This window comes from Podarcis muralis, chromosome 1, assembly GCF_964188315.1.
Source record: "Podarcis muralis chromosome 1, rPodMur119.hap1.1, whole genome shotgun sequence".
Classification (NCBI taxonomy): domain Eukaryota; kingdom Metazoa; phylum Chordata; class Lepidosauria; order Squamata; family Lacertidae; genus Podarcis; species Podarcis muralis.
The window spans coordinates 69,644,925-69,672,444 of record NC_135655.1 but is presented as its reverse complement, the minus strand read 5'-3'; the positions used below and the strand labels follow the sequence as shown (position 1 = coordinate 69,672,444).

The 27,520-nt window shown below is 43.5% G+C and overlaps 1 protein-coding gene across 3 annotated transcripts in view; it reads right to left on the bottom strand.

Annotated features, from left to right (window-relative positions):
• LMO1 (LIM domain only 1) overlaps positions 1 to 27,520 on the bottom strand; it is a 104,960-nt gene that overhangs the window by 10,968 nt on the left and 66,472 nt on the right. For all 3 annotated transcript variants that reach the window (XM_028732150.2, XM_028732132.2, XM_028732140.2), the window contains exons 2-3: positions 21,821 to 22,034; positions 694 to 819 (exon numbers count right to left, since the gene is read on the bottom strand). In XM_028732150.2, the coding sequence (XP_028587983.2) occupies positions 694 to 819; positions 21,821 to 22,034 (340 nt within the window). The remainder of the gene's footprint in view (positions 1 to 693; positions 820 to 21,820; positions 22,035 to 27,520) is intronic.

Genomic DNA, 27,520 nt, shown 5'->3' with positions numbered 1-27,520 from the left:
TCGACCACGGTGCCTTAAAAGCTGCAGGACACTTCAGTACAATGGTGATGCGAAGCACGCCAGAACAGCGACCGCGCTCTTCATTATATAGCCTCTCCTATTATAGCTTGCCTTTTAGGCACACATGATATGTCCCACTTAAAGCTGCGCTCTGAACAGACCCTCCCGACCGTGCGGCGAGCTGATGGGGCTCTGCGAGGAATTATTCTGAAGAGCTCTATTTCCTTTGACTCGTCCCAGCCTGGCCTCCGAGCCTGTCAGATGCCCAACTTAAGTAACCTTGATTTAAAAAGTATTTATGCCAAGCCATCCTCATATCAATGGATGTGCAGCAGACCGACAAGAAGCTTGGCTTTGAAGCGGCTCATTCAGTTGCCTGGGTGCCGCTTAACACCACCTGCTAGCCTGCAGCACAGCACTCACTTTTGTTTGTTTGTTTGCTCCTGCCACAATCCAACCTACCACCAATTCCACACGTTGGCCTATCGGGGGGGAAGGCTCCAGTGTTCCATTAGCAGGTAAAATGACTCACCCAGCAGTGGCAATTTGAAGGCCTGGGAGAAGGTGATGGATATCAAACCGTGAGCCAGACTTTCTTGTTCCACTGGGATCAGGGGTGGGTGGGGGATTGGGGAATAACTTGCATTCTTTCTTTCTTTCTGTTCTGTTCATATAAAAGCCTCATGTCCTCACCTCTGGTTGCAAAGCTGGCAGGCAAAGCAGTCCAAATGGTAAACATTATCTCTGGCCCTCATCACCATCTCAAAGGCAGGGATCAGCTTACTGCAGGCAGCACAATTCCCCGTGGTCCCAAAGAGCCTGCCAAGGAAGCACAATCATTAGAAGCCGTTTTAATTAAATGGCGGAAGGACTAATTAAGTGTAATTAGCAGTATCAAATACTGTATTGCACCAATAAAGAGAAGTTGCTGTCCCTTATTTCGCTGACCAGCCAGTGTGTGGGAATGTGGGCTGAAATGGCACGGAGAAAAGAAAAAGGGAGAAGGAGAAGAAAGCTGGGCTCCTTTGCTCGGCTGCTGAGCCTCCTGCTAATTGACTGCCTAATGAAGAAATGCATTTTGCACACAGAGCACTATTTTGGGGCTTCCAACATCTTAGTCAAAGCAATCTAATTGCCCCCCCCTATGCAAATTAAGAGCATCTTTGCAGAACATCTTTACAGGCCCCTCTTTCAGACCTTCCACTTTCTAATTTGCTATTCTTTCATCAATTCCTACTGATTTGTTAGCTATACGGTGTGTGTGTGTGTGTGTGTGTGTGTGTGTGTGTGTGTGTGTGCTGGGTATGTTTTTTTGGGAGCATTGGATGAAAACATGTTCCCTGTGGGCCACAATTTGCCTTTGTTATAGGCAGTAGTTGGGTGAAGTTAAGATACTTGGGAGGCAGAGAAAGCAAAGTTTATTCTACATGATACTTATTTTTTTCAGACTTGGGGGGGGGTCAGTGGGGGCATTTTCATTCTAGAACTAAACACTGAAATAGGATCCTATGCTGATGGGACCCCAGGGTGAGATCAATCCATGCAAGTTTGGTTTGGCTCAAAAAACTCATCTGAATTATTTCACATTCAGTCATTTAGTGCTGAATTGGAAATGCAAGTTGATCTTTCCAGTGCAGAACAGATCCCATGACTGCTTCCACGTGGATCAAGATCACTATCTACCACGTCACTGGAGGATTTTCTAGGACGTGGAGGAGTTGTGATCTGAACATACATGGGCATTCGCAAAAGCTACTCAGCCCATCCAGATCCACTGGAAGAGTCAAGTTGACTCCATGTAAACCATGTTTACGGGGCCCAAAGTCTCCCTCTGAGAAGAGTCCCATCTTCCCACAGTTAAAATGTTAAGAATCTTAATTGGAATCTCAACCTGGAAATGAATTTTGGCAAAAAATAGCGTTGCTTCCCTTTTACTCCATTCTCTTCAATTTCTCAATGAAAGCAATTCTTCCTCTACATCAATTGGTTCCACCCCACCCCCACCCCTGGTCTTTGGAGATAGCTTTTGTGTCAACACAAACGCTTTGCCAACTTTGTTATCTGCTTCCACAGATACTGGCTGCTTTCAGAGCATGACACTCCAAGAAGTACGGTTTGCTCTTCCAGGCCCACCTACAAGTCCTTGAAGATCACTGCAGCATCACCAGCACATGAAGAATGCATTACAACAACTCTTATAAAAGAGGCGGGAATCTCTTGACAAGTACGACACATGGGAAGTTCACCGGATCTCAGTCGTAGACCACAAGTTTTGTACTCAGAAGGTCCTGTATTTTCAGGTGAAAGAACCATAAGTAGCAGGGCCTGCAACCTTGGGGAGCTATGGCCAGTCAAGAGTAGAAAATGTGGGACTAGATGGACCATTGGACAGACTCAATATAAAGCAACTTCATACCCGGTCAGATTAAGTTCCTTTTTAACAATAAATGTAGGCAATAAATAGCTTTATGTGAAAGGCAATAGGTTAGATCCTGATTGAGTGGGTTAAACTTTTAAAAATCAATGGGATTCGACTCTTTCATGTCTCATTTTTTCAGGCAGATTTCAATGGGGCCTAAGTACAACTAACTTACTCTAGATCCAATATGATTTATTATGTAATTACTTTTTTTTTAAAATGCATTTTTATTGAAGTTATACACAAAAACAGACATATAAGAAAATACAAAGAGAAAATTACAAAGAAAAGAGAAAAGAAAAAAAAAGAAAAAACACTCATCCGAAAAAAGAAAAACACACAATCTGAACTTCCTTCCATCCTTTTGATAAGTATCAAATATCTCCTTCCATTACGTATTTGATTTTCAATCTATAGTCTTAAATTCACTCGCTGGTCGTATTGTTCTAACCCCGTCAGTTCACTTTAAACATTTATTCCAATATATTTCCAAAATTTGCTCCAATTTTTCAGAAATTTCTGTTCATCCTGATCTCTTATTTTACCTGTTAATTTGTCAAGCTCAGCACAGTTTACCATTCTAATCTGCCAGTCCTTTATGTTGGGGATAGTTTCCACTTTCCAATATTGTGCCAACATAATTCTCGCTGCTGTGGTGGCGTAGAGGAATATCGTCCTATCTTCCTTTTTAATTTCTTTATCCATCATTCCCAACAAGAAGGCTTCAGGCCTCTTGGGAAAGGTATACTTAAATATTTTTTTAAGTTCATTATAAATTGATTCCCAAAAGCCTTTCACCTTTTTACATGTCCACCATAAATGATATAGGTCACCCTCCACCTCGCCACATTTCCAGCATCTCTTGTCCTTTAATCTATACATTTTGGCCAGTTTCACAGGGGTGTGGTACCATCTATATAGCATCTTCCAGATATTTTTTATTTATTATGTAATTACTACAGCGGTGTGGAAGACAGCATTCTGTTGCTTTTTCCAACACACAAGAGCTAAACCTCTGTAGTTTGCAAATGACTCCACTTCAAAGTTTGTAGGACAATGGTGCCAATCAACTGCTAGCTACACTTTAAGTAAAAAATACTCAGTAAAAACTACAAAATACACAGTGTGCTGATTTAGTATGTGAGTATGACTCTGTGATAAGGTCTCTCTTATGTGTTCAAAACCTGGGGAGATGCATCCGTCTCCTCCTTCATTGTTGACTTTCAGGGGGAATCGAAAAACATTCTTGTTCACCCTGGCTTTTGATGACTGAAAGATACTGGCCGTGGCAACCTTGAAATTAGCAGCTGTGAGAGTTTGCCATTGTGTTTTTAGATGTTCTATATGCTTTCAAATGTTTTAGTTGGTTTTAAAATTGGTTCTGTTTCAAATTGTATTGTTTCAACTTGTTCATGTTTGCTGCTATAGAAATGTAACAATAATAACTGTAATTGATGCTTACGTCTTTTATAGATGTAAGCTACCTTGAGGGGGAAGGCTCTTTAGGGCCAAATGAGTAGATAGAAATGCCTGTATATATAAATATTAATATGGGCCTAGTGCTATTGCTAATATTTGTGCTTTTAATCCTGAAGAGAAAATTTGCAATCTTCACTGCTTTCATCCTCACAACAGACTGGCAAGATGGTTCATTACTATTCTCATTTTACAGATGGGGAGCTGAATCTGAGATTTGTTGAAGGCCACACACAAGAAAGCTGTCACACGGATGCTACTTAAACCCAGATCTGAGTTCAGCTTTTCATCAACCGTGACGCATCCTTGCTTCCATTATAACTGAGCTCAGGCTGTAGTCTACCTCGACAGAGCCTTGAGAATCCCGATCCATCAGCGACTGGGTGCCGGAGTAAAAATATGCATCATAACCTTCTGATGACCTACTTCTATATGGTCTCACCATGAGGTGATGGGAAAAGTTACCACAAGGTCAGAGGAAAAGCATTGTCTAGATCTGCGTGAAACCAGAGTTTCCTGTGCAGCCTGTTCTTGGAGAAGTGGGAGAGTATTTGAAGCTTTTGTCTCTTTCTCAAACAAAGTTAAGAGTATTTGTGCACGACTCTGAAGATCCAGAGTCTCTTTATCCAGAGTTTTAGTGTCAGTCCTCCAGCTTGCACTTTAAAATAGAACCAAGCAAAAATGATTCAGCGGTGGAGCAAGCTGATCGGGCGCCTGGAGTGGCGTGTGTACTCTCCACCCAGGGGCGGGGCCAGCTGCCCGTGGGGCGGGGAGAGCCAGGTCAGGATACTCCACGGGGCCTCTGAGGAGTCTGCCTGCCTCCTCCCACTAAGCTGCCCTACGGATGAGGTGGCGGGTGGACCGTTTGGGGCAGCGCGGAGCCTGTGGGCGCCCAAGCCATGCATCACTCCTCGGAGATACGCATGGCTTTGGCACACTGCAGGCCTCACAGTGAGTGCTGCCTGACATTTTGTCACTCCCCTCAGTGGTGACACCCGGGGCGGCTTGCGCCCACTGTATCCCCTTCCTCCGCCCCTGGGCTGGTTGGCACAACCTTTAGCTCTTTGAAAAGGCCTCCTCCATTTCAGTAGTATTTCTTGGGGGAAGGGGCCCACACATATGAACGGGACAAAATAGCATCTGGAGGACACTACACTGGAGAGATAGCCTTTTCTGATGCCCCAGCAATGAAGCCATCACTATCTTCAAAAGTTAGATATGAAGATCAATCTATTGCATGTTTACTCAGAAATTCATCTGTGTTAGCTGGATTTAGGCCTTTGGAAGTGTGTTTCGAATTCCAGCCTAAGTCAATTGATATGAAAGGTCTTTGTTCGCATTAGTTTGTTGTAATGACTACGTTGAATGGATTTTATCCTATTGTTACTTTACATTGTTTTAGCTCAAGCTGTTATCTAACTTAATGGCCGCTATAGTGAACAATAGCTTTAAGCAAACAAGTAGAAAGAGGCATTAAACGAATTTTGCAACGAAAGGGAAACAAACCCAGGAAATGACTATGCAGGGCATTTCACATCCCTCAAAAGACATCCCACTGAAAAAGGAACCCCACAAATATTTGAACATTTCGAATCTCACATGAATTTGTTCAACCAATGTGCTTTCTGGGGTCAGCTGAATATGATTTTTTGTCCCAAACAGTGTGGTGTAAAGGAGTCTAGTCTTTACTCAGCTATGAAGCTCACCTTGGGCCACTCATTATTTCTCTAAACATAACCTACTTACAGGGTTGTTGTGAGGTAAAAAGGGGATAGGGAGGACCATGCATGCTACTTCCAGCTCCTTGGAGGAAAGGTGGGATAATAATAATAATAATAATAATAATAATAATAATAATAATAATAATTATTATTATTATTGCTGCTGCTACTGAATGACTACTAACTCATCACCTCTCTGTAGGTTTTATGAATATAAATGGCCTAAATCAGTTCAGGAAACTATAACATTGCCTCATCTTGATTTGGTTTGTGCTTTAGAAAGTATCCCCACTTCTTTTATCTTTGAAATGAGACTATACTTGTTTATCTTTAAAGGGACACTAGTTCTATGAAAACTGGGAGGTAACACACAATGTGTTTATCAGACAGTTGCAAATTTGTGTCAATTTTGCCAATAAAATATAAGTATCACTGATGGATGCAGCTCACTTAAATTGCAAAAAAATGGAGGTTCTCAGCATTTTATTGCTGCACTCATATTAATCTGTGTTACTCTTCCAAATGACAAAGTTGACAAGTTGCTTTCATCTTTGAAATCAGAATGCTACCCCTCTGATCTTTAAAATATCCACATTGGTTACCATTATAAAATAAACAAATCACTGCCCTATATCCAAATGGGGAAATTAGAAGCAAGCTAATCCTAGATTTGTTCAGAGCGCAATGCCACTCCATGTGCGAATATAAAAAAATCCATTATTCATTAGCATCACAGTTGTGTGGAGCTCAATCTAGATTAAACAAAAAAAGGGGGGGCAGACAGCACCATCTGCATTGTTAAACAGGCACTTTTTGTCACCCTTTGAATTAGCGGCTTCTCTAAATGGAAATGATGGGAAGTTTGGACAGATGTTCACTTAACTATTTAAACAGTCAGCTTAAGGAATATGAAAAATGTATTTGGTACTGGATTCACCTGCCTCCTTCCAGGGGCTTTGGGGGTAAGACAGTGTTAAACAGCTTTGAATGTTTGCATAAGATTTAAGGCTTATGTTCTGTCCAGCTGAAATCATGTTGCTTTTTAATGTCTGTAACAAATATAGCTCCCAGCTAGTCTGCGTGCTAATCTCGTTCTCGGCCTCGAACATTTCTTCCCACTCTTCAGTATATGAATATATCTCACTTACTCTAGCACTTCCAAGTTCAAATTGTCTTTTGTGGGAACGGCACAGAAGGGTAAAGTTGCTTGCATTTAGAAATGTCCTAGGATGTTCAACGAGCAGTTAGGTAATCTAAGTGGGGTTGTCAACAGGAACTAAGGGACATAAACTGAATACATCTGCTATGCATTCTAGACCGAGCTCTTTGGCATGCAGAGGTTATGTTCCCAGACAATTGGTCATGACTTTCAAAAGGATGTACAAGCAGAGTTTGAGGGCAGAAAACAAGCTTTGATTTTTCAACGCATTGGCTTGCACCCTAAAATGACTTACCTTAAATAAGTTCACAGAAGGGAAGGTTTCCATGACTTTCTCCCCATTGCAGCCGCCACCACACCTATAAAGCCTCTCTGGAGCCCTCTTAAACAATGTGGAATGGGGTTCCAGAGGATTTTTGGGGATGAGAAGATGGGTGAACTTCCTTAAGTCAACTTAGCTTAGGATCCAAACCTTTTTTTCCTTTCTTCTCCCCTCCCCCCAAGATGAGGTGAGGTGATGACCACCAACTTGGATGACTTAGAGTGGGGGAACCATTGGGCCTTCAGGTGCTGTTGTACAACTCCCACCATCTCTAACTATTGGGATATTCTGTCTGGGGATGATGGGAGTTGGGGGTCCCAACAACACCTGGAAGGTCACAGGTTCTCCATTCCTGGATCAGCTTCAATTAGTAGCGACAGCTAAATGGTTTGCTATTTTAGTAGCAGGTTGGGGGGGGGCAAACAAGAAATGATCCACACCACACACTCCTTGTGAACTTCCTATAGGCATGCAACTGGCCAAAGCTGGTAACAGCATGTTAGAACAGAAAGACTTTGATTTGAACCAGCCTTCCACAACCGATGCCTTCCAGATGTTTTGGACCACATCTCCTGTTAGCCTGAGCCAGCATGGCCAATGGTTAGAAATTATGAGTTGTAGTGCCAAACATCTGGAGGACACCAAGTTGGGGAAGGCCTTCTCAACAACAACAAAAAACCCTTTTCTTATGTCCCATTCTTCCCTTAAGGACTTCATCTGCCCCTTAGATTTTTTTTTTTTGCAACTCCATTTTCAAAAAGGGTGAAAGTGTCCGGATGTTTGCCATGTACCCACAGTCTGGTAATATCAGAAAAGCCATCCATATGTGTTCTCAAGTGAAGGAGGGGAGCATGTCTCATGATTTATATAGCCCTGAAGGCAAGGTATGTTTCCCACCAATAAATGCATTTTCTTTTGATAACATGACCAGTTGTGCTCCTTTCCCTAGAGAATCTACAACAGGATATTGGAGGTGGTTAGGAGTGAGGGACGTCAGGATTTCTTCCAGCAATAAAAATCCTCATGACTTAAATGTATCAAAACAAGGGAGAGGATCCTCAGTCCCTGTGACACCCCCCCCCCCCGGGTCTTTCATACAAAACGCAATCTTGTCACTCATATCAATAGAAGGCTCAGACATATTAGTGCAGTATATCATAAGATCCTCAATACTTAGCCAGCGTGATCCCAACAGGAAGGAATGAGTCAGAGACAAGAGAAGCTTTTATCAGCTTTTAAAAAACTTTTTGTAAAATAAAAGTTGGCAAGCAGCAAATTTTTAAGTACAGATTTATTTTCCCTTATGTAACGGAAGGGCCTAGCCAGCTTGTAAATAAGCTTAGGCTATGCAGATTTAAAATTTAACACAATTAAACTTTTACCCTGTGGTAGTAATTATGCTTAATGGCTCTTACTCTGAACTTAACCATGCCTATTGTCGTCAGCCAATCTGAAAGCAGGAGTTTAGCCAAGGACAATTTTCTGTAGTTTATAGGCACACTAAAATCCTGTGAGCCTAGAATCCCATTGGCTGTTGATGTCATTGTGTATAGTAAAAATTAAAGCTAATTGGCACAGAGGGCTGGCAGTGAATACGAATGAATTGATGGGAGAAAATGGAATAAAAGGAAGCACGCTTAGTGGCGTGTGACTGTTGAAGGCGGCTTTTTATTTAAAGACTTCTCTGTTCAGAGCAGCAATCTTTTGTATAGTAGTTTGCGCATGTTTCAGGGGCTGCAGCTATGTCGCAAATCCATGGCGGGTGTGCAGATTTACCTAAGGTTTGGTACTTTGTCCAAAATGATGGCACAGTGAGCAGGTCCTATGATAAATATGGCTAGCAGGCTGGCTTCTTCCAAGGAATAGTAATTGATTCTTTAGAAAAGCACATTAGATTTAATGCTTCTTTGCGCCAATTCACTTTCTTAATGAGGACAGTGTTGCTTTCAAACTCATCTCAAAGGGTGTCTTCTTTGTCCCCCTCTCAGCCCCACCTCTGTGCCTTCTGTCAGGATGCTCGCTATGTCTGACACTGCCTCGATTTCTCCACTAGAACTGGAACATTCATTATGGCTCTCCACACAGCATGCCTCCAAAATTGGCTTCCTTCTGCCATTGTGCTCTGCCTTGGCCAACATGCGCAGGAGCTGCACAAATATAAAATGGGGGCCAGCTGGCTTGCCGGTAGTACATGTGAAGAGGATCTAGGGGTCTTAGTAGACCACAAGCTTAACATGAGTCCACAGTGTGATGCAGCAGCAAAAATATCTCCAATGTTATTCTAGCTTGCATCAACAGGAATATAGTGTCCTGATCAAGGGAAGTAATAGTCCTGCTCTTTTCTACCTTGGTCAGACCATACCTAGAGTACTGTGGGCACCACCATTTAAGATGTTGACAAGCTGGAATGTGTGCAGAGGAGGGCAACCACGATGATCAAGGTCTGGAAACCAAACATTATGAGGGCACTGGGAATGTTTAGGTTGGAAAAGAGGAGACTGAGAGGAAATAGCATAGCCAATCTTCAAATATCTAAAGGGCTGACACATGGAAGATCGAGGAAACTTGTTTTCTCCTGCAGTGGAGGGTAGGACCCAAACCAATGGCTTCTAGTTGTAAGAAAGGATATTCCAACAAAACACCAGGAATAACTTTCTGGTGGTAAGAGCTATGCAACAGTGGGATGGACTCCCTCAGAAGGTGGTGGACTCTCCTTCCATGGAGGTTTTTAAGCAGAGGTTGGATAGCAATCTGTCATGGATGCTTTAGTTGAAATTTCTGCATAGCAGGGGGCTGGACTAGATGACCCTTGGGGTCCATTTCAGCTCTACAGTTCTATGATTCTATGTACCTGAGATGAACAGAGCAATTATCATAGTGATATTCCAAAATATAAAATGTGATACTGCTAACAATAATAATAATTTAACCACAGAAAGTGTTTCTGTAATCGAATTGTCTCAGTAAATAAGCAACAGCATCAACATCAAAAGAAATTTATGAAAGTGCCCCAATATGAAAAGATTTCAATATGAATAATAATAATAATAATAATAATAATAATAATAATAATAATTTATTATTTGTACCCCGCCCATCTGGCTGGGTTTCCCCAGCCACTCTGGGCGGCTTCCAACAAAGATAAAAAATACACTAAAATGTCACATATTAAAAACTTCCCTGAACAGGGCTGCCTTCAGATGTCTTCTGAATGTCAGGTAGTTGTTTATCGCTTTGACATCTGATGGGAGGGCGTTCCACAGGACGGGCGCCACTACCGAGAAGGCCCTCTTACTATATGAATAGTAATAATAAGTCTTACATAACTTCAATAATAATAATAATAATAATAATAATAATAATAATAATAATAATTTATTTATACCCCGCCCATCTGGCTGGGTTTCCCCAGCCACTCTGGGCGGCTTCCAACAAAACACTAAAATACAATAACCTATTAAACATTAAAAGCTTCCCTAAACAGGGATGCCTTTAGATGTCTTCTAAAAGTTTGGTAGTTATTTTTCTCTTTGATATCTGGTGGGAGAGCATTCCACAGGGCGGGCGCCACTACCGAGAAGGCCCTCTGCCTGGTCCCCTGTAACTTGGCTTCTCACAGCGAGGGAACCGCCAGAAGGCCCTTGGCACTGGACCTCTGTGTCTGGGCAGAAAGTACAAATGGTTTTTATAATGTCTCATCTCTTTCACTATTGTGGATCTAGATAAGGAATAGAAATTGTACTGGAATTACTGCATAAGGCAACACATCACATTACACAGCATCTCTGAAATGGGACAAAATTTGCCCTTCAATATATGCCTGCTTATGAGAAAACAATATTCACATGGCATATCTCTAGGGATTGACAAATCTGCCAATTTTCCAGTTCCTTTCTTAAAAAAAACATGTTCTCTATCAAGTTCCTTATGAAAATTCTTCAGTATCTTAATGTGAATTTCTCCTAACAAGCACATTTTTGTATGTACTTGACTTTCTGGAAAATCTTCCAATGGGGGGGGGGGGACGACTTCCTCGTCAGAGACATATTTAAAAATATCACAGATTTGCTATTGTAATGATGACATGCCTGTCATTGATGCACTCAGCCGCTGAATCTAGTTTTCAGCAGAATCCCCATTTGCTGAACCATGGTATTTTCAAGCTCCAGTTTATCAGAATTCATTGTGCATCCTCCATAGAAACACCACAGCAGCTTTTATGAAGCTCTGCCTATCCAAAGGATCTAGTGGTCCTTGGGCTGTTTGGATAAATATTTGCATACTTAATTAACAGGACAGCAACCAATGAATTGTTGCATCAAGAAAGTGCAGTGTCTTGTTACAAGCTTTTTCTGTGATATGATAAAAGGTGACCTAGTTTGAGAGTCTTTTTACACTTTTCCAGTCCGATGAAGAGACAGACGCACAGATGGAACAAGATACATGTGCTACCTTTTCAGATTCATTCTTTGGCATATGTATGGTAAAGATCTATAAGGAAGAACACTTACTTCCCTTCTACAAAATAAATTGCACCTTTTTAGTTGTGCTAAATGGCACATGTATCTTGTCCATCTAGCTCAGGATTGCCTGCAGCAGGTATGACCAACCTATGGCCTTCCAGTTGTGGCTGGACTACAAATCCCATCATCCTGACCACTGGCCATGCTGGCTGGGACTCCAACAACATCTGCAGGGCTATTAATTAGACACCCCGACCTACATTTACTTCCAGTGGCTCTCTGGGGTTTCAGACAGGAGTCTTTCCCTGCCCTACCTAGAGATACAGTGGTACCCCAGAAGTCGAACGGAATCTGTTCTGGAAGTCTGTTCAATTTCCAAAATGTTCAGAAACCAAGGCACAGCTTCCAATCGGCTGCAGGAAGCTCCTGCAGCCAATCGGAAGCCAAGGAAGTCACATCGGACATTGGGGTTCCAAAGAACGTTCGCAAGCCGTAACACTCACCTCTGGGTTTGCGGTGTTCAGGAGCCAAAAGGTTCGACTCGCAACGCGTTTGGGATCCAAGGTATGACTGTACTGGGAATTGAACCTGAGATCTTTGGCAAGCAGAACATGTCCTCTGCTACTGAGCTGTAACCCTTCCACATGTATGCTGTTTAACAGTGCCTTGCTTACCTGGATAGTATACATCTTATAAAAGAGCAGTTTTTGTTGGCGAACGGATAGCTAATGGTTACAACCCTGGGGTCTGCATGGAATAGTGATCACCCTTTGATACAAGCCACCCAGAAGGGGAAGACTCTATCCTTAATAGATGAATGGGGATTGAAGCAGCAGATGTGATTCAATGTATGCAAGTGTAAAGTGAGGCACATTGGGACAAAAAAAACCAACCCTGCTGTGGGTCCCATGGTGCCAGAGCTCAAGTGGTGACTTGGGAAAGGGTCCTGTCACAATATTACCAGAAGATACCAGGGGTGCTGCCAGGGACTGTCCTGAGGAGGACTGCACTGAGGAGGAATGGTGGGAGCGTCCCCCTGCTCCTGATCAGGATCCTGAATCTTCCCAGGAGCAGGAGGACAGTATAGATTTTGAACAGTGGTTTGCAGAGGGACATAGTTCAGAAGGCAGAAGCTGGGAAATACTGGATGGGGAACAGCTAGGAGAAGAAGCACTGGGGGGGGGGGAGAGAGACTTAACAGATTCACTGTCTCTGGGAAGCATTCCTCCGCCCAGCCCAAGGACAAGAAGAGCTGATAAGGTGGCAGAACAGAAAGCACAGTGGTTACAAGACGTGGTAGTGACGTGGGTGACTAGGGAGGAAGTGGGTGGGACCCTTAATTGGGAAGACCTTCATTCCTAGGAATGGATTCTTTGTTCTCTCGCTGTGATCATGAAAGTTTCTAACTGGTAAGAAGACTCCTTTTCCTTTGTTCTGCTTACCTACTGCCAAGGTGGTGGGGTGGGGAGTGGGAGAAATCTGATTCCCTGAAGCCTGACAAGTGCCAACTTGGGTAAAATATGAGAGGGACCCCAGGGAATTCCTGCCACACATAATCAATCACAAGACACACCATTTGAATGTCAATGCCCATCATTTGGGGTGGGGGTGGCCCTCTCAATTTTATTGGGGGTGAAGAGACCTTGGCCCCTAGGAGTTGGCTCTTATGCCAATGACACATCAGGCGAGGAGCCAGCCTCCACTCAGCTGTCCAAGATTTCCATGGTAGCTGAGGAGGCAGCTGACGAAGTAGCAGGGCTGCATGCAGGTTCACCTTGCTGGCTTTCCATTGGCACCTTGCTGATCACTGGGGGAACAGGATGCTGAACGTGACGGGCCTTTGGTCTGATATAGCAGGGCTCTCGTTATGTAAGATTCACCCTAGCCACTGTGCCTTTTCAGCTATCAGTCCTCCTCTCTTCATGCCAGAGTTTAAGAAATCAATTACTAATTTCAGACAGAAGCCGTTACATTTCAAAGCAGTAGACTCAAAACAGTGGTGATCTCAATATAAAGCTTCTCATCTCAGAAGAAGGAAGAATTTTACTATCGGGCACTTTCTTCTCCATGTCCTCCAGAATTTGCTAGAGCCCGACTCCGTTTCTTTTGAGCAAACCGTGTAACCATTTTACAAAAGGAATCCAGTAAATTTGTACAAATTTGAGTGCTTCATTTCAACCACAGGGTTTTGGCTTGCCGGCCACAGTATTAGTATTACGTGGGGGAGACACCTGGGGTGTAACTGCTGCAACGAGCATCAACACACAACTTGAGTTTCACAGAGGCTATGCAAACACACATGAACAGAGCAGAGGTCTCTTTGGAGAGTTTAAAAATTATCAGTAGCAAAACAGCAAGTCTGAAAGTGCCAGAGGCAGGTTGGAACATCAAACGGCTGCAAGATTTAGTCCACGCAAGCTTTTCACTTAATCACAAGGCTTTAGGAAATAATAAAAAAGTCAACTAACAAACCAAGTGCAATCTATTTTTGCCTTTAGAGTGTGGAACTTCGACTAGACGGCCTCAGTTAAGATATCATACTTTGGGGAAGGTCTTTGCTTCAAAGTTGCAGACAGTGCAATAGAACTTTTATGCGACCCATTACGCCAAAGCCAGTATGCTCTAATGGGATGACTGCTACATCTGAGCACGGTAGAAATGGGCAGCTGTAAATTTCTGCTCAGATCTTTCGAGCCAAATGTAGGTTAAATGAAAGGAATAGGGAAATCCTTTTATAGAGATCACATTATTATAGCAGCGTCCTCGCCTTACTCCTTCTCCCGGCATTGCCATTCTGATGTGGCAAACCCACATTACGTAGTAAGTCTTGTAGGACAGTATCACAAAAAAGGAATGAAAAGTGCTATAGCTTCCCTAGCATTGTATAGGGAAGCATGCTTAGCACCCAAGTAAGTTGAAGACTCGCTTGAGATAAATAACAAAGGTGATGCAAAATTCCTGCTCACATTTGTGGTGTGTGCATGTGTGTAGCTGCTTATCTGGAGAACTCATACAACTGCAGTGTCTATCTCTTTTTTTGGTGCTGGAATCCAGCCAGCCATGTGTTAACTCCACACCTTGGAACTGGGCAAGGATGACACTTTGAGAAGTAAGAGGAGTGGGACTTCCCCAATAGCTTGTTTTGAGGGTGCCTCATTATGGGAACTCAAATTTCTTGGGACCTAATCAATGATACCTCCAGATATTGGGGGCGGGAGGGAAAATAAGTCAGTACAATGAACCTCGTCTTATGATTTATTAATTGCATTTATATCACACCTTTTCTCCTAGGAGCTCAAGGTGGCATACATGGTCGTTGTCCCCCCCCCCCCATTTAATCCCCACGACAACTCTGTGGTGTGTGTTAGGCTGAAGCAAGTAGGGCCAAGCAGGGATTTCAGCCCTGGTATCCCACTCTAACCACTACACCACATTGCTTTTGCTTCCTCTGAAATTCTATCCAGAAAGCTGGATGGGGACATTTAGTTCCTGCCGCTTGCTACACCAAACCATGGAAGGTATTGTGCAAAAAAAAAAAAAAAAAAAAAAAAGGTTCCACCTACCTACGTGTGTTGTTAGTGGCTGTGTGTCAGTGACATCCATTGGGACTGCTAGGGCATAATGCAGGAGGCCAGCAGTAGGGGGAGCTAGTGCCAATGGCAAGCAGAGTCAACTACTTTGAGCTTTGTTCCCATCTTCCTCCCTGATGAGCTCAGTGCAACACTGAGACTGAGGATGCAGCTGGCAGCCACTGCTACCCCCTAAATTGCTTGGTAAGTAAGAAGGCAGGCAGGCGGGGGGGGGGGGGCTAGCTGGAGACGCACAGAGGTTAGTGGGGCAGTACCTATTTTGCCCTAATGGACCCCCCCCCACTTCATGTACGGTTCTTGTTTTTACCCTCTTACATAGATGTACACCTTAAAAAATATGAACAGACTGATCGCCATCTTCTTTTGGGAAGATGTATTAATGATGTTTCCATCAAAATTCTAAAGACTGGTGCTTTCTATTTAAAAGTTCACTATTTCTGTCCAGTAGTATTTGTTGCCAGTGGCCACAAAACACGACATCTATTTGTGGAAGAAGCACCATTTGCCTTAAAACGATTCTTGGCTTTACCAAAGTCCGTTCCTGAACACAGAAGCTGCAGTCACTTGTATTCATCACTTTGACAGTTACTTGAGTCTGACAAGTTTGGCATGCATACATGCGACATTCAGGGTCTGTGTGCAGATCTGTGGTCTGGCCATTTAATTTTGTTCCACCGCCCTTGCCTCAAAATGGCAGCCTGATGAAAACTAGGTATTCCTGAGAGCAGCTCTTCTCCAGGTAGAAACGGCACACTTCCAAGAATCAAGGTCTTACTCTGCACAGACAGTAATGAAAGGAGACACTGCAGCTTCTGTAAACACCTTTCACCCACAGTGCTTATGAAGCACTTTGGAAACTGAAACAGGATGTCCACAGAACGGTTGCTGAGGACAGACTAAAATACAGACCGCTGCACTATGCAACTGGCTGAGGGTAGGAAACACAGAGTATTGCTGTTGAGCTACAGTCATGGTTCTTGAGCAATAAAACGTATCTTCTCAGGACATGCAGCTAATGGCCAGGATGGCTCTCCTCATCACAAAGAGAAAGAAAGTCAGCCCATCATTTCTTTAGTATATACCTTAAGGACTGCCTTCCTCAGGTTACCCGGCGTTCCACCTGAGCCCTTATATCCTAGCTCAGTCACTGAGGGTTCATCCATGCCTCCATTTGCCCCACTGTCTTTCCCCAGGAAAACCCATAGTTTAGCAGTGAATCAGAACAAATGGCAATCGGCTATTTGTTCTGGTTTAGCACCAAAGAGCGGGTTTTTCAGGGGAAAGTGGTGGGGCAAAGGCAAACTACTCAGACCCATGCTTTCTAGGCATGGGGAAAGTGTGGCCAAGCCCTGAGATCATCCAGAGGAATGCTGTTAGTTGCCCCCCATGTTACCAGTAGCAGACCTTGGACTGAGCTATACAGCTATACAGCTGTATAGCTGAGTCCAAGGTCTGCTACTGAAGCTGCAAATAAAACATTTTAAATGTGCTGTAAAGTGCAATATACAAATGTGATACTAGATGGCGAAGGTGAGCTCAATATATTTTTCAATATGTTTTTTTAAAAAGCATTTTCACAGCGGGTTTTTTATATGTGTGTAGATTCCACCCTTGAGGTCTCAAATTCAGTGGTGCCCTGTGTGATGCCAAAATATAGCACCCTCCACTGGCAGCACCTCCGAGGCTTCTCACCCAATGCAGCTGAATAGGACCCCAAATCTGTGTTCCCTCGGATCCGCCTCTGATGTTACAGACCCCTGATTGGCCTCAACTTGTTCTTGGGCACTGAGTGCTGCTAGTCCAATGCCATGGAACGCTCTTCTGGTACAGATCTGACAGACAATCCTTACCTTTTGACACTTGGGCGCTTCTTGAAGACCTTTTTAGGCCACCAGGCCCTCGCAGTCATTTAAAACCTTCTTGATTACTCAGTCATTTAATGATTGTTTCATACTGTGTTAGTGCTGTTTTTATGTTTTTTCGTATACAGTGGTACCTCGGGTTACATACGCTTCAGGTTACGTATGCTTCAGGTTACAGACTGCACTAACTCAGAAATAGTGCTTCAGGTTAAGAACTTTGCTTCAGGATGAGAACAGAAATCGTGCTCCAGTGGCGCAGCGGCAGCAGGAGGCCCCATTAGCTAAAGTGGTGCTTCAGGTTAAGAACAGTTTCAGGTTAAGAACAGACCTCTGGAACAAATTAAGTACTTAACCTGAGGTACCACTGTACATATATCACTGTACACTGCCCTAATATTTTATGAGATGGAGGGATGTGTGTGTGTGTATGTGTGTGTGTATACACACATACACTTTTGTTAAATGAAGAAATACTAATTTATTTGAATATATAGATGTTAAAAGAACTTAAAATGCTGATGAATTTCCATTAGGTTTTATTTTATTTTATTTTAAAAAAATAACAATCTAATGTGGAAATGTGGAGAACTGAATTTAAGACTGGGAAAATGGGAAACCAAAACTGACAGATTTGCCTATTCCCTAGCTGCCCTACCAGACACTGCCTTTGTTTGCAGAATATTAGCAGCACGGGCACCAGAAGCCACAACCATTAGATCTCCCTCTATCACAAACTGTTCACGAAACTGTGCCTTGTGCTTTCTAGCTGTTTTACTTGCCTCCTTGTTTCTGGATATAATGGCATCTTTATGGAAAGGCTCTGAAACTGCATCTCAACCGGCGTATTTTCCTGCTAATGTAAATTTAAATGTTAACCTTGAGAATGCAACTACTAATTTTCTTTGGGAGCCTCTATTTCTGTCCTGAATGGAACAAGCTTTACAAGGCATATGACATTCCAATAATGTGCCACTCAGCCATGTAGAGGCATTGTCAGAATACAGAGTTGTGTATCCCCCTGCTTTCCCTTCCTATTCCTGCCTTCCCTTTAATTACAACAAGCCAAAATACAAAAAAATAATTATGGTGAATTATTGGCTAAGGCTGGCAGGAAAGGAACATCAGCTCCCTGAAATCGTATCGTACAGCCTGACCCGCAGCCATGACATGGTTCACGGTGATTGTTTACATGCTTCAGTACAAGAAGCCTCTCCAAAGTATTTATTTGAACAAATAAAATGGACCTTTGCATAAATCTATGTTCAGATAGCAGGTCTGTGAGGTTCATTTACAATAGCTCCTGCAAGAAAGAGCGAGGAGTTATTCATAGCATTCAAAAAGGCATTGGGCGGAATCCAGGAAAAGCTAGTTGTGACTACTGAAATGGGACTTGGCTGTGATGAACTAAAATCCTATTTATTTCCGTGAGTCTCAACTGTGACAAGTTTTTTCTGGGTTGTGGGGCCATAGCTAATAATCAACTAACCATAATTCCATTTGATAGCTAAAAAGAGCGATGCAAATGACACTCAAAATGGAAGGAGGGGGAGTATGCATGTTGAGATCACACATCTCAGCGGAAAAAGGAGACTTTTAGATCTTGCCTCACACAAGAAGCAGGGCAAGTGGAGGCACAAGTCCCTCTCACGGTTGATGCCCTCTACTTTCCTGAAATGCCAGTGCCTTCTTCATTGCGATCCAGTGTGGTGTAGTGGTTAGGAGTGATGGGCTGGGACCTGGGAAACCAGTGTTCAGGCCCCTGCCCAGCCATGAAGCTCACTGGGTGACCTTAGGAAAGTCCCCATTCCTCAGCTTACAGGGTTGTTGCGAGGGAGGAAATGGGAAGAAGAAGAAGCATATATGTCTTCTTAAGCTTCTTGGAGGAAAGGTAGGATGCTAATGTTACATTAAAACAAAAAAAGATGCCAGAAGATGAGAGCCAGTGTAGTACAGGTACCAAGGGACTGATTTGTGGACCAGAAACGGTTTACATTTGTCTATTGAGAAGACGGTAGCCTTCCACAGGGTGGAGTGTTCAACAAGCCTTTGATGGATGAGTCCTTTTCCCAGATTGCATCTGTACTGGAAGTATTTTTAAACTGTTTTTATATATATGGAATTGCTTTCAAATGTTTGCATTGTTATTAGATGTGACACTGTTTTAAACTCTTTTATGTATTGAACTGTTTTTACATTTTTAATGCTCTGTTTTATTTGTTTTATAAATGTATATTTTATTGCTGTAATCCGTTCTGGGACCTTATGGTACAGGCCAGGTAAGAAATCTAATAAAGCAAGCAAGCAAGCAAGCAAGCAAGCAAGCAAACAAACAAGATTTTAATTCCATACAGTGATATGATACTAATTATACCCAAAGGTAAGATTTTGAGACCTTTCTGAGGGCTGATTTAAAATGAGGGGGAGTGGACATTTTAGTGTGCCAAGGCTGCATTTCCTCTCCAAATCTGTGGTGATGATTTCTCTCTGGAAAGAGTCAAGAACATTTGCAGCCCTAGTCTTGAAACTGAGGGCCAAGATGATGATGCAAAAGATACAAGCAAGCAGGGGGTCACACCTCCAGACTGTCAGTATTTTGCAGGAGGGCTTCCAGTGCATACCGGAAAGGCAAGTTTGCTCAATTAAAGTGGGTTAAAGGACTCTGTCGCCACACAGCAACAAATCTATTTAAGAAACAAAGAAACAATTTTTTTATGGTTAGGAAAGTGACAGGAAATGCGCTGAAAAGTGTGAACAGAACTAACGATCAACAGAAAGGTGTATAATCACTGTGCAAACAAAGGGGAACAACTGCTCAGTAAAGACTGGATGTGGTCTAACCTCTGCGTAAGCTTTGTGCAAGCAAATCAGAACGGATGCTCAATAAGCAAGTCATCTGCAGAAGCCCACAGTCTTCAGTGCTACCCATTTATGCCTTTGAACTGGAGCTGGAACCAGGCCACCTTCCCTCACTTTCGCCTATGCTGGCATGACAGCTAATAGCCGATTCCGCCTGCAGTCCCTTGCGTGCCACCTGAAAGGACAGAGAGGTCCCAAATCCCAGAGCTCTGGTACAAAGCGATGCTGGCATTTTGTAGGAGTAAAGGGAATGGCGTGTGTAGGTGTGCTAATGCATTTGAAATGGCAAGAGGGCCTGAGCGGGACAGTCCCGTTCCACTTGCCCTACACAGGATGATGCCTCTTCAGCTACAGCACGGCAGGCCTCTGTGCCAGGGACCGATGCCCTGTTGCAGTGCACTAAGAGTGCCGGGGATGCTTTTCAAATGGTATTTGAAAGCTTTTCTGCCATATGCTTTTTTAAAAAAAAACCACCTCTGTTATCCTACATGGATACAGCATCATTTTAACAAATTTATTGAGCCCCGCAAGAAAGCTGAAGGAGCCATTCAAGCCCACCTAATCCATACAACGGAGCTAAGAATGATTCAATGCATATAAAACATCTTCAGCAAAAGTTTACCCACACACTTTGTATAGGCTTGATTCACATGATCGCTGCTGAGGTGGAAAGTGGCAGTTTGGAATTTGGAAAGCGGTGTCAGGTAGGACCGTTTACAAGAGCTACGTTATTATTCAGCCCGTATCTGGAAGCAAGGTAAAACCATTGTAAGGCCTGCATACCTTTCCTTTATTTCATGATACTATGAATGTTTTGTACAGCCTGTGCTATTTTTCTAGAAAAAGAGGAGCTGGAACTCACCATGAACATCTCCCTCATTCTCTTAGAATGGCAATGGTGCTCACCTGAGAGGTGCTGGAGTTGAGTTATGACAAGTTCTGGCTGGAAAAAAAGCCCTGCCTATAGCACAGGGATTGGGAAGACATGATCCCCCATATATTGTTGGACCACAGCTCCCTTTATTTCAGAACACAGGCCATGAAGTTTGAAGTTCCTGGTGCACAAAATCCAACATCTGAAGGACCACAGGCACCCCATACCTGTTTGAGTATATATATATATTTAGCTCTTTATTTCTATTTGTATTATCTGAGTATCAACCCCATAGTATTTTTGTTGCTGAATTTCACAGGAAACTGATTGTATCTCAATTGTTACTAAATTATGAGTAAAACTTATGCACTTCTTTTACTTTTACTCCCCTCACTGCAGGAAAAAGTAAGCAGTGAAGGGGGAGATCATATTGTTTTTTGAGTGTGGGAATTCTCCTCCTTATCCCGGGCGAGAAAAACCATCTTTTGAAGGTTTCTCAGGATCATGGGAGATTCTGCATTCAAATAACTGAGGGATTCCCCTTTGGTTGCTCAGTACTTATGCAATTTGGGGCAAAAGAAGGGCAAAGGAGGGAACGTTTGCAATCCCAATTCATTTCCCCAACTTTTGGCAACTTTGGCCAAAAGAAATGAGAGACAAATAAGGTCCAAGAGGCTTTCTATTTTATTTACTGCTAAAAATCTAAGCATAATTTCCTTTGAAGGTGCATCAGAATAGAAAATTAACTAAGAAACTTAGGGTGTGAATGCATTTCATGTGTCTTTTGTTATTTAAATAGCAGTTTGTGGCTTTTTGGGGGGGGCAAGTATAACCCTTTCCTCCTGTACTATGGTTCCAACAAAAAGCACCCCACCAAAGTTATTCTTCCTGAAAAGTTGACATAGGTTTGTTTTGTGGGGGTTGGTCTTCTTTGTACAGGTACGCCACAGATTTTCCAAAAGGAAATAAAGTAAACAAACAATAGAGTTACGTCTTAAACGCCACTGGCAGGAAGAAAAAGAAAGCAGTTTATCGAGTGAGATGCTTATAAGCAGGTGTGGCATAAAACCTAACTTACCTCAGGTAATCTCTGCGGCAGAGAATGAGATTTGCCTTTGTGTAAAGTGTTGATCCAACCTCTCCCAGGCGACAGTCGCAGCAGGCGCACTTTAGACAATCTTCATGCCAGTACTTATCCAAGGCCTTCAAAAGGTATCGGTCCTTAATCTTCCGGTTGCAGCCAGCGCAGCCCTTTTGCTTCCCTTTCGGCTGGACGGATAACATTGGCACACCTATGAACAAGAAAGCACACCCATGAGGACGTTACAGGTAACATTACTGAGCAGGTTCCTGCTAGCTCTCTGAGGAAATCCCTAGTACAGAATGTTGGCAGGCTCTTGGTGTTTTCTAGCCGGTTGTCCACTAAGTGAACAGACAATCTGAGTCCCGGTTTTTTGCTCTGAGCAGCATGATTAGTTGCAGGGATATGGCCATAATTTGTCCCCATAATCAAACTGGTGTGACACCATGGATTTTGCTTAAGTCAAGGGTGGGCAACTTGCGGCTTTCCAAATGTTGTTGAGCTCCAACTCCCATCAGTCTCAACCAGCACGTCCAACAGTCATGGATGATGGGACCTGGAGTCCAAGGACATCCAGATGTCCACAGGTTGCCCACCTAGTTGAGGTTAACCTCTCTGCTACCTCTACTGATTCTTCTGCCTGACTTCCAGAACTACTCCAGTGAGTATGATCAAAAAGCTTCATTAAGGAAAAAATATACATTTCAGACACGACAGACTTTAATTTTTGTTGATTGGCATGCTCAACCTGTTGCAACTTTTTGAAAAACCGGCAAAATAAAATAGAACAAGGAAAAAGAGGTAAGTAGCCTCTCCCATTGATCAGGGAACCAAGAGCTGCTGGGATGTTGCACCTTTTGCCTCTCAAGATAAACATCATTGTGAGGAGAACATCAGCCTGGTCCCCTTCATTGGCCAGAGAAGGAAAAGCTGCAGTGAGAAGCTGAAAGGCAGCAACAGTGGCCTATGAGATGAGGCAGGGCCACTGAGCCACTTTCTGGATGATGTCGGTGTTGTTGTACCTTACCTGGACGAGGCTGGGGTGGCTGGGGTTGCACAGCCTGTCCAGGTAGCTGGAGTCAACACAAGTATTGGGGAGTGGGCAGCTGGACAGTCAAGTAACAGTTGGCCAGCTGACAATATTTGGTCAATTGACTGGCATGCTAATCCTAGATGCTTCCCTGGAGCTTCAACCATCAAGGTCAATTGCTGGACCTTGGTCAATACCTGAAGCTGCTTCCGAATGTAGTGATAAAGTAGTATGCCTCTCAGCATGTCACGAGAAAAGGTATCACATGGGCATTCTACAAGAACGGGCCTTTTCTGCAGTGGCTCCCCGTCTGTGGAATGCTCAGGCAAAATCGTTTCTCTATAACCAAGCCTTTGGCTGATTAAATATTTTTTGGCATTTTAAATGTGTTTCTCTTTGGTTTGTTTGTTTGTTTGTCTGTCTGTCTGTTTGTTTGTTTTATGCATTTTGTGTTCTCATTTTTGTATTTTTATGCTGTGAACCACCCGGTGATCTTCGGACTAAAGGCAGTACAGTGGTACCTCGGGTTAAGAACTTAATTCGTTCTTGAGGTCCGTTCTTAACCTGAAACTGTTCTTAACCTGAGGTACCACTTTAGCTAATGGGGCCTCCTGCTGCTGCCGCGCCACCGGAGCATGATTTCTGTTCTCATCCTGAAGCAAAGTTCTTAACCCGAGGTACTATTTCTGGGTTAGCGGAGTCTGTAACCTGAAGCATCTGTAACCTGAAGTGCATGTAACCCGAGGTACCACAGTATACAAATTTAATAAATAATAGTAATAACAATAATGATACCCATTCTGAATACTATTCTTTTATTCTTGGGGTGAACCCAAAAGGTCCCATTACATACACACGAGGTACAAAGAAGAAAGCAAACAGCACTGTCAAATTCTGGTTGCAGTGGATCCATATATAACTATACCCCAATTATAGCAGAGTTAATAAGTTAGCCAACTGTGTGTGAGGATTTCCAGGGTTTGTGTTTTGTTTCTTAGAAAATAATAATTTCTTCTCTTGCCCCCGGTAGCAAATGTCTTTGCTCCTACTCCTGAATATTTAGGAACCATCAATATCCCTGTTAAAAATGCTTGTTTCTTTGCACAAACTCAACCCCAACGCACTTATTTGGCCTGAGATGAGGAGAGAAGGAAATGGTTGCTAGTAGGATAGTCAAAGGAAAAACTCTCTTGCCAAGTTGAAGTAGTATTCAGACCAAAGCAGGATATATTATGGAATTATTAACAGACCCTTAACCATAGTGGTTCTAGTTAATCCCGCTATGGCAAGTGACATTTTATGCTTTCCTTAAAAGCAAGGGTGACCTGAGGGTAGCAAATGCTCAACACATAAAAACCGCCACTCTTACAGTAATAATTGCTTTGTCAGAACTGCAAGCGGACAACAACAGCACTTAAGACACTTCAAGACAAACAGGGAGGTATTGATCCATTCGTTATCAAAAATGGCCTCAGTACTATGGAGACAGGTCAAGTAATGTTCAAAAACCCTTGAGACTTAAAAAGAGCCCTCTTCACTGAGCCTGCTGGAGTCACAAAAATCCACTTTCAGTGTTAATGCCAGCAACTTTTGACTTTTTTTAAAAAAAAGCCTACCAAACTCATATTACTAAGGAAAAATACAACCATGTTCTCAAAAGACGGCACACAATCAATAGTGCCACTCAAAATATGTCTGTGACTCGAAATATATGGATGCATGCATAGGCATTACACAAGATCTCCCCTGGGTAGCTCCCTGTTATTATTTATTTGTCAACTGTGTGTATCCTACTCTTCCGCTAAGGAGGTCAGAGTTGCACACAGGATCTAGAGAGGTTTGGAGAATTTGTCCTTTGCAAATTCTTCCGATGAACTGACCTGATCCACAGCTTCCAAAGTAAGGTGTGGGTCAGAGTGTAGCTATCCTTCAGATTTCACTCTCCCCTGGATGTAGCTCTTGTGCTAAAAAAAATGCATTTACCCAGCCATTACCTGACTTGCTTGATCAATACTGACAATTATTTATTTTTACTGAGTGCTGTTGTGTTTTATCAATGGTATTTCTCTTTTGTAAATGAAAAGCTTTTATAATAATAATTATTATAAGTCCGTATTTTCAGATAAATATGTTTGAATACACATAGTTTTGAGTAAATAATAAGTTTAGAAATGTGTCTTTTGTGGCAATACTTCACAAATACATACTTTGATGCAGACTGTTCTTTTTTAAAAGCTTACACGTGTACGTATTAATGTGCAAATGGGACAGAACAGACTTAGAAGAGTTTGGATTTGGATTTGATATCCCGCCTTTCACTCCCCTTCAGGAGTCTCAAAGCGGCTAACAATCTCCTTTCCCTTCCTCCCCCACAACAAACACTCTGTGAGGTGAGTGGGGCTGAGAGACTTCAAAGAAGTGTGACCAGTGGCGTAGCGTGGGGGGTGCCAGGGGTGCCGGCCGCACCGGGCGCAACATTTTGGGGGGCGCGTTTGGCCGGCCCCCCTCGAGGAAGCGGGAACCTCTCCAAGGCACAGCGTGCCGTCGGTAGAGGAAAAAAGCCGCGCAGCAGCAGCAGCAGCAAAGTCGGGAGGAGGAGGAGGTGGAGCGAGCCTGCTAATTCCTTGCTGGGAATTAAGCGGCTCAAGACTCTCTCCACTGGCCGCCTGGGTAGTGAGCCGAGCCAAGCAGGGAGTCTGGCGAGGGGGTGGGAAGAGACTTTCCCCCCTTTTTTCCACCTCGCCTGGTCAAAAAGGAGAGCGGAGTCTCCTCAGGGCGCCCTCAGGCAGGGCAGGGAAAGGCAAGCAGAGCGAGGAGGAGAGAGGGGGGAGGGGGGGAGCAGCCAGGAAACGCCGCGGTGTGGAGGAGGAATCAATTTAGGAGAGAAAGCGAAAAGCCTTGGAGAAAGGGGAAAAAGGAAAGAAAAGAGGCAGCTCCAGGAGAGCGCGGGGGAAAGAGAAGCCTCGCTGCTGCTGCTTGGGAGAGTAAATTACTGTACTTGCCTTGCCCCGGGTTAGGGGGCGCAAATTACTTGCCTTGCCCCGGGTTAGGGGGCGCAAATTACTTGCCTTGCCCCGGGTGCTGATAACCCACGCTACGCCGCTGAGTGTGACTAGCCCAAGGTCACCCAGCAGCTGCATGTGGAGGAGCGGAGACGCGAACCCGGTTCCCCTGATTACGTGACTACCGCTCTTAACCACTACACCACACTGGCTCTCACACTTAGGAATGAATGTACAGGTTGTACTGAAACATATTGCCTCATGACCACCCGGTCAACTCCAAGGCTATATGGGGAGCTGAATCCAACTTTCCCTTTACTGAGTTCATCAGTCTACCCTCTAACTGTACAGCCATTGTCTGCTTATGGATGACTTTGTCCATGTATATTTAGGCATGATCCCAAGTAAATTAGCTTAAAAGTTCCACTGAAATCAATAGGAGTTATTTTCAATTAAATCTGCTTTGGAAAGGACTCAGGAGTCCATTTGCAGCTGCATTGCTGCATTTACCGTGATATTCAATAATTTTAGTTTGGCTAATAAAACCAACAGCCCATTTCCCACAGAGTATGGTCTTCAATTAGACAGCCTACTGGGTGTCTTCCAATTCTAAGACTCCCTCCATATGAGACCAATAGTGAAGTGGAAAATGCTGAGACAGGACTTGAGACCGGACAAAGAAAATTGTCTGCCTCTTATTGGTTGCATCCGTTACCACCAGAACCGCTACATGGACAGCTGAGGGATGCTGAGGCTGGCACAAGACACTCCAAAACTATGGACCCAAGAAGTGTCCATGTAAAGGAACAAATGCTTTCTTACTTCTCACAGTTGAACCCAAGGTATGTCTAACATGGGCCACTTTGTATCAGACTTTATGACAATGAAATCCAGTTCAATAAATAAAACTCAGTAAGCACAGACCCATATAGGAATTGGGATTTTTGTTCGGAGTGGAGTGAGATACTTAGCATTTCTCCAAAGCTAAGAGTGCAGCCATCCATTACAAAACGAAACAAACAAAAACAGGGTTGCTGTACACCCCAAATGGGAGGTGTAATTCAGTTCATATTTTGTCTTGGCAGCATCTTGCAGTGATCAATTGCCTCCCAGTGGCACCAAAATCTGTGAGGTAGGAGTATGAAAGCACTCAGTATGACGACTCCGGAGCATGTGGTGACTTTTATTTATGGGCTAGATTTTTATCCCACCTGTTTTGAAAGGTCAGGGCAGCACCCTCACAACTGTTACATTTCTCAAACACACACACTGATCTTGATGATGCCTCCCTCTCCCTGAGCAGAAGACATGGCTTTGTTGGATGCTTCCAAAGATTTCTGGGGCAGCCCCTGCCATTCGCATGGCTGCAGAGCAAGGCAGCAACATTTCAAGGGCAGAGGGTCACCAACAGTACTGATCCACCAGCCTTCAGAAGGCAGCAGAAAGTACTTTTGAAGCCATGTTTTCCCTTCCAGCCAGTGTCCAGGTTTTTGCCTTGACCTCTGCCTCACCTGAACACAACTACAGCACCTATATCTGCTACCATGCGAAGAGGTACCACAATCACAACCCACTTCCTTGGGAGCCCACCTGCAGCAGGGCAGTTGTTTGGAAGAGAGGATTTCAACAGCTGTAGCTTTGTAATACAAGATATACCTACTGAAA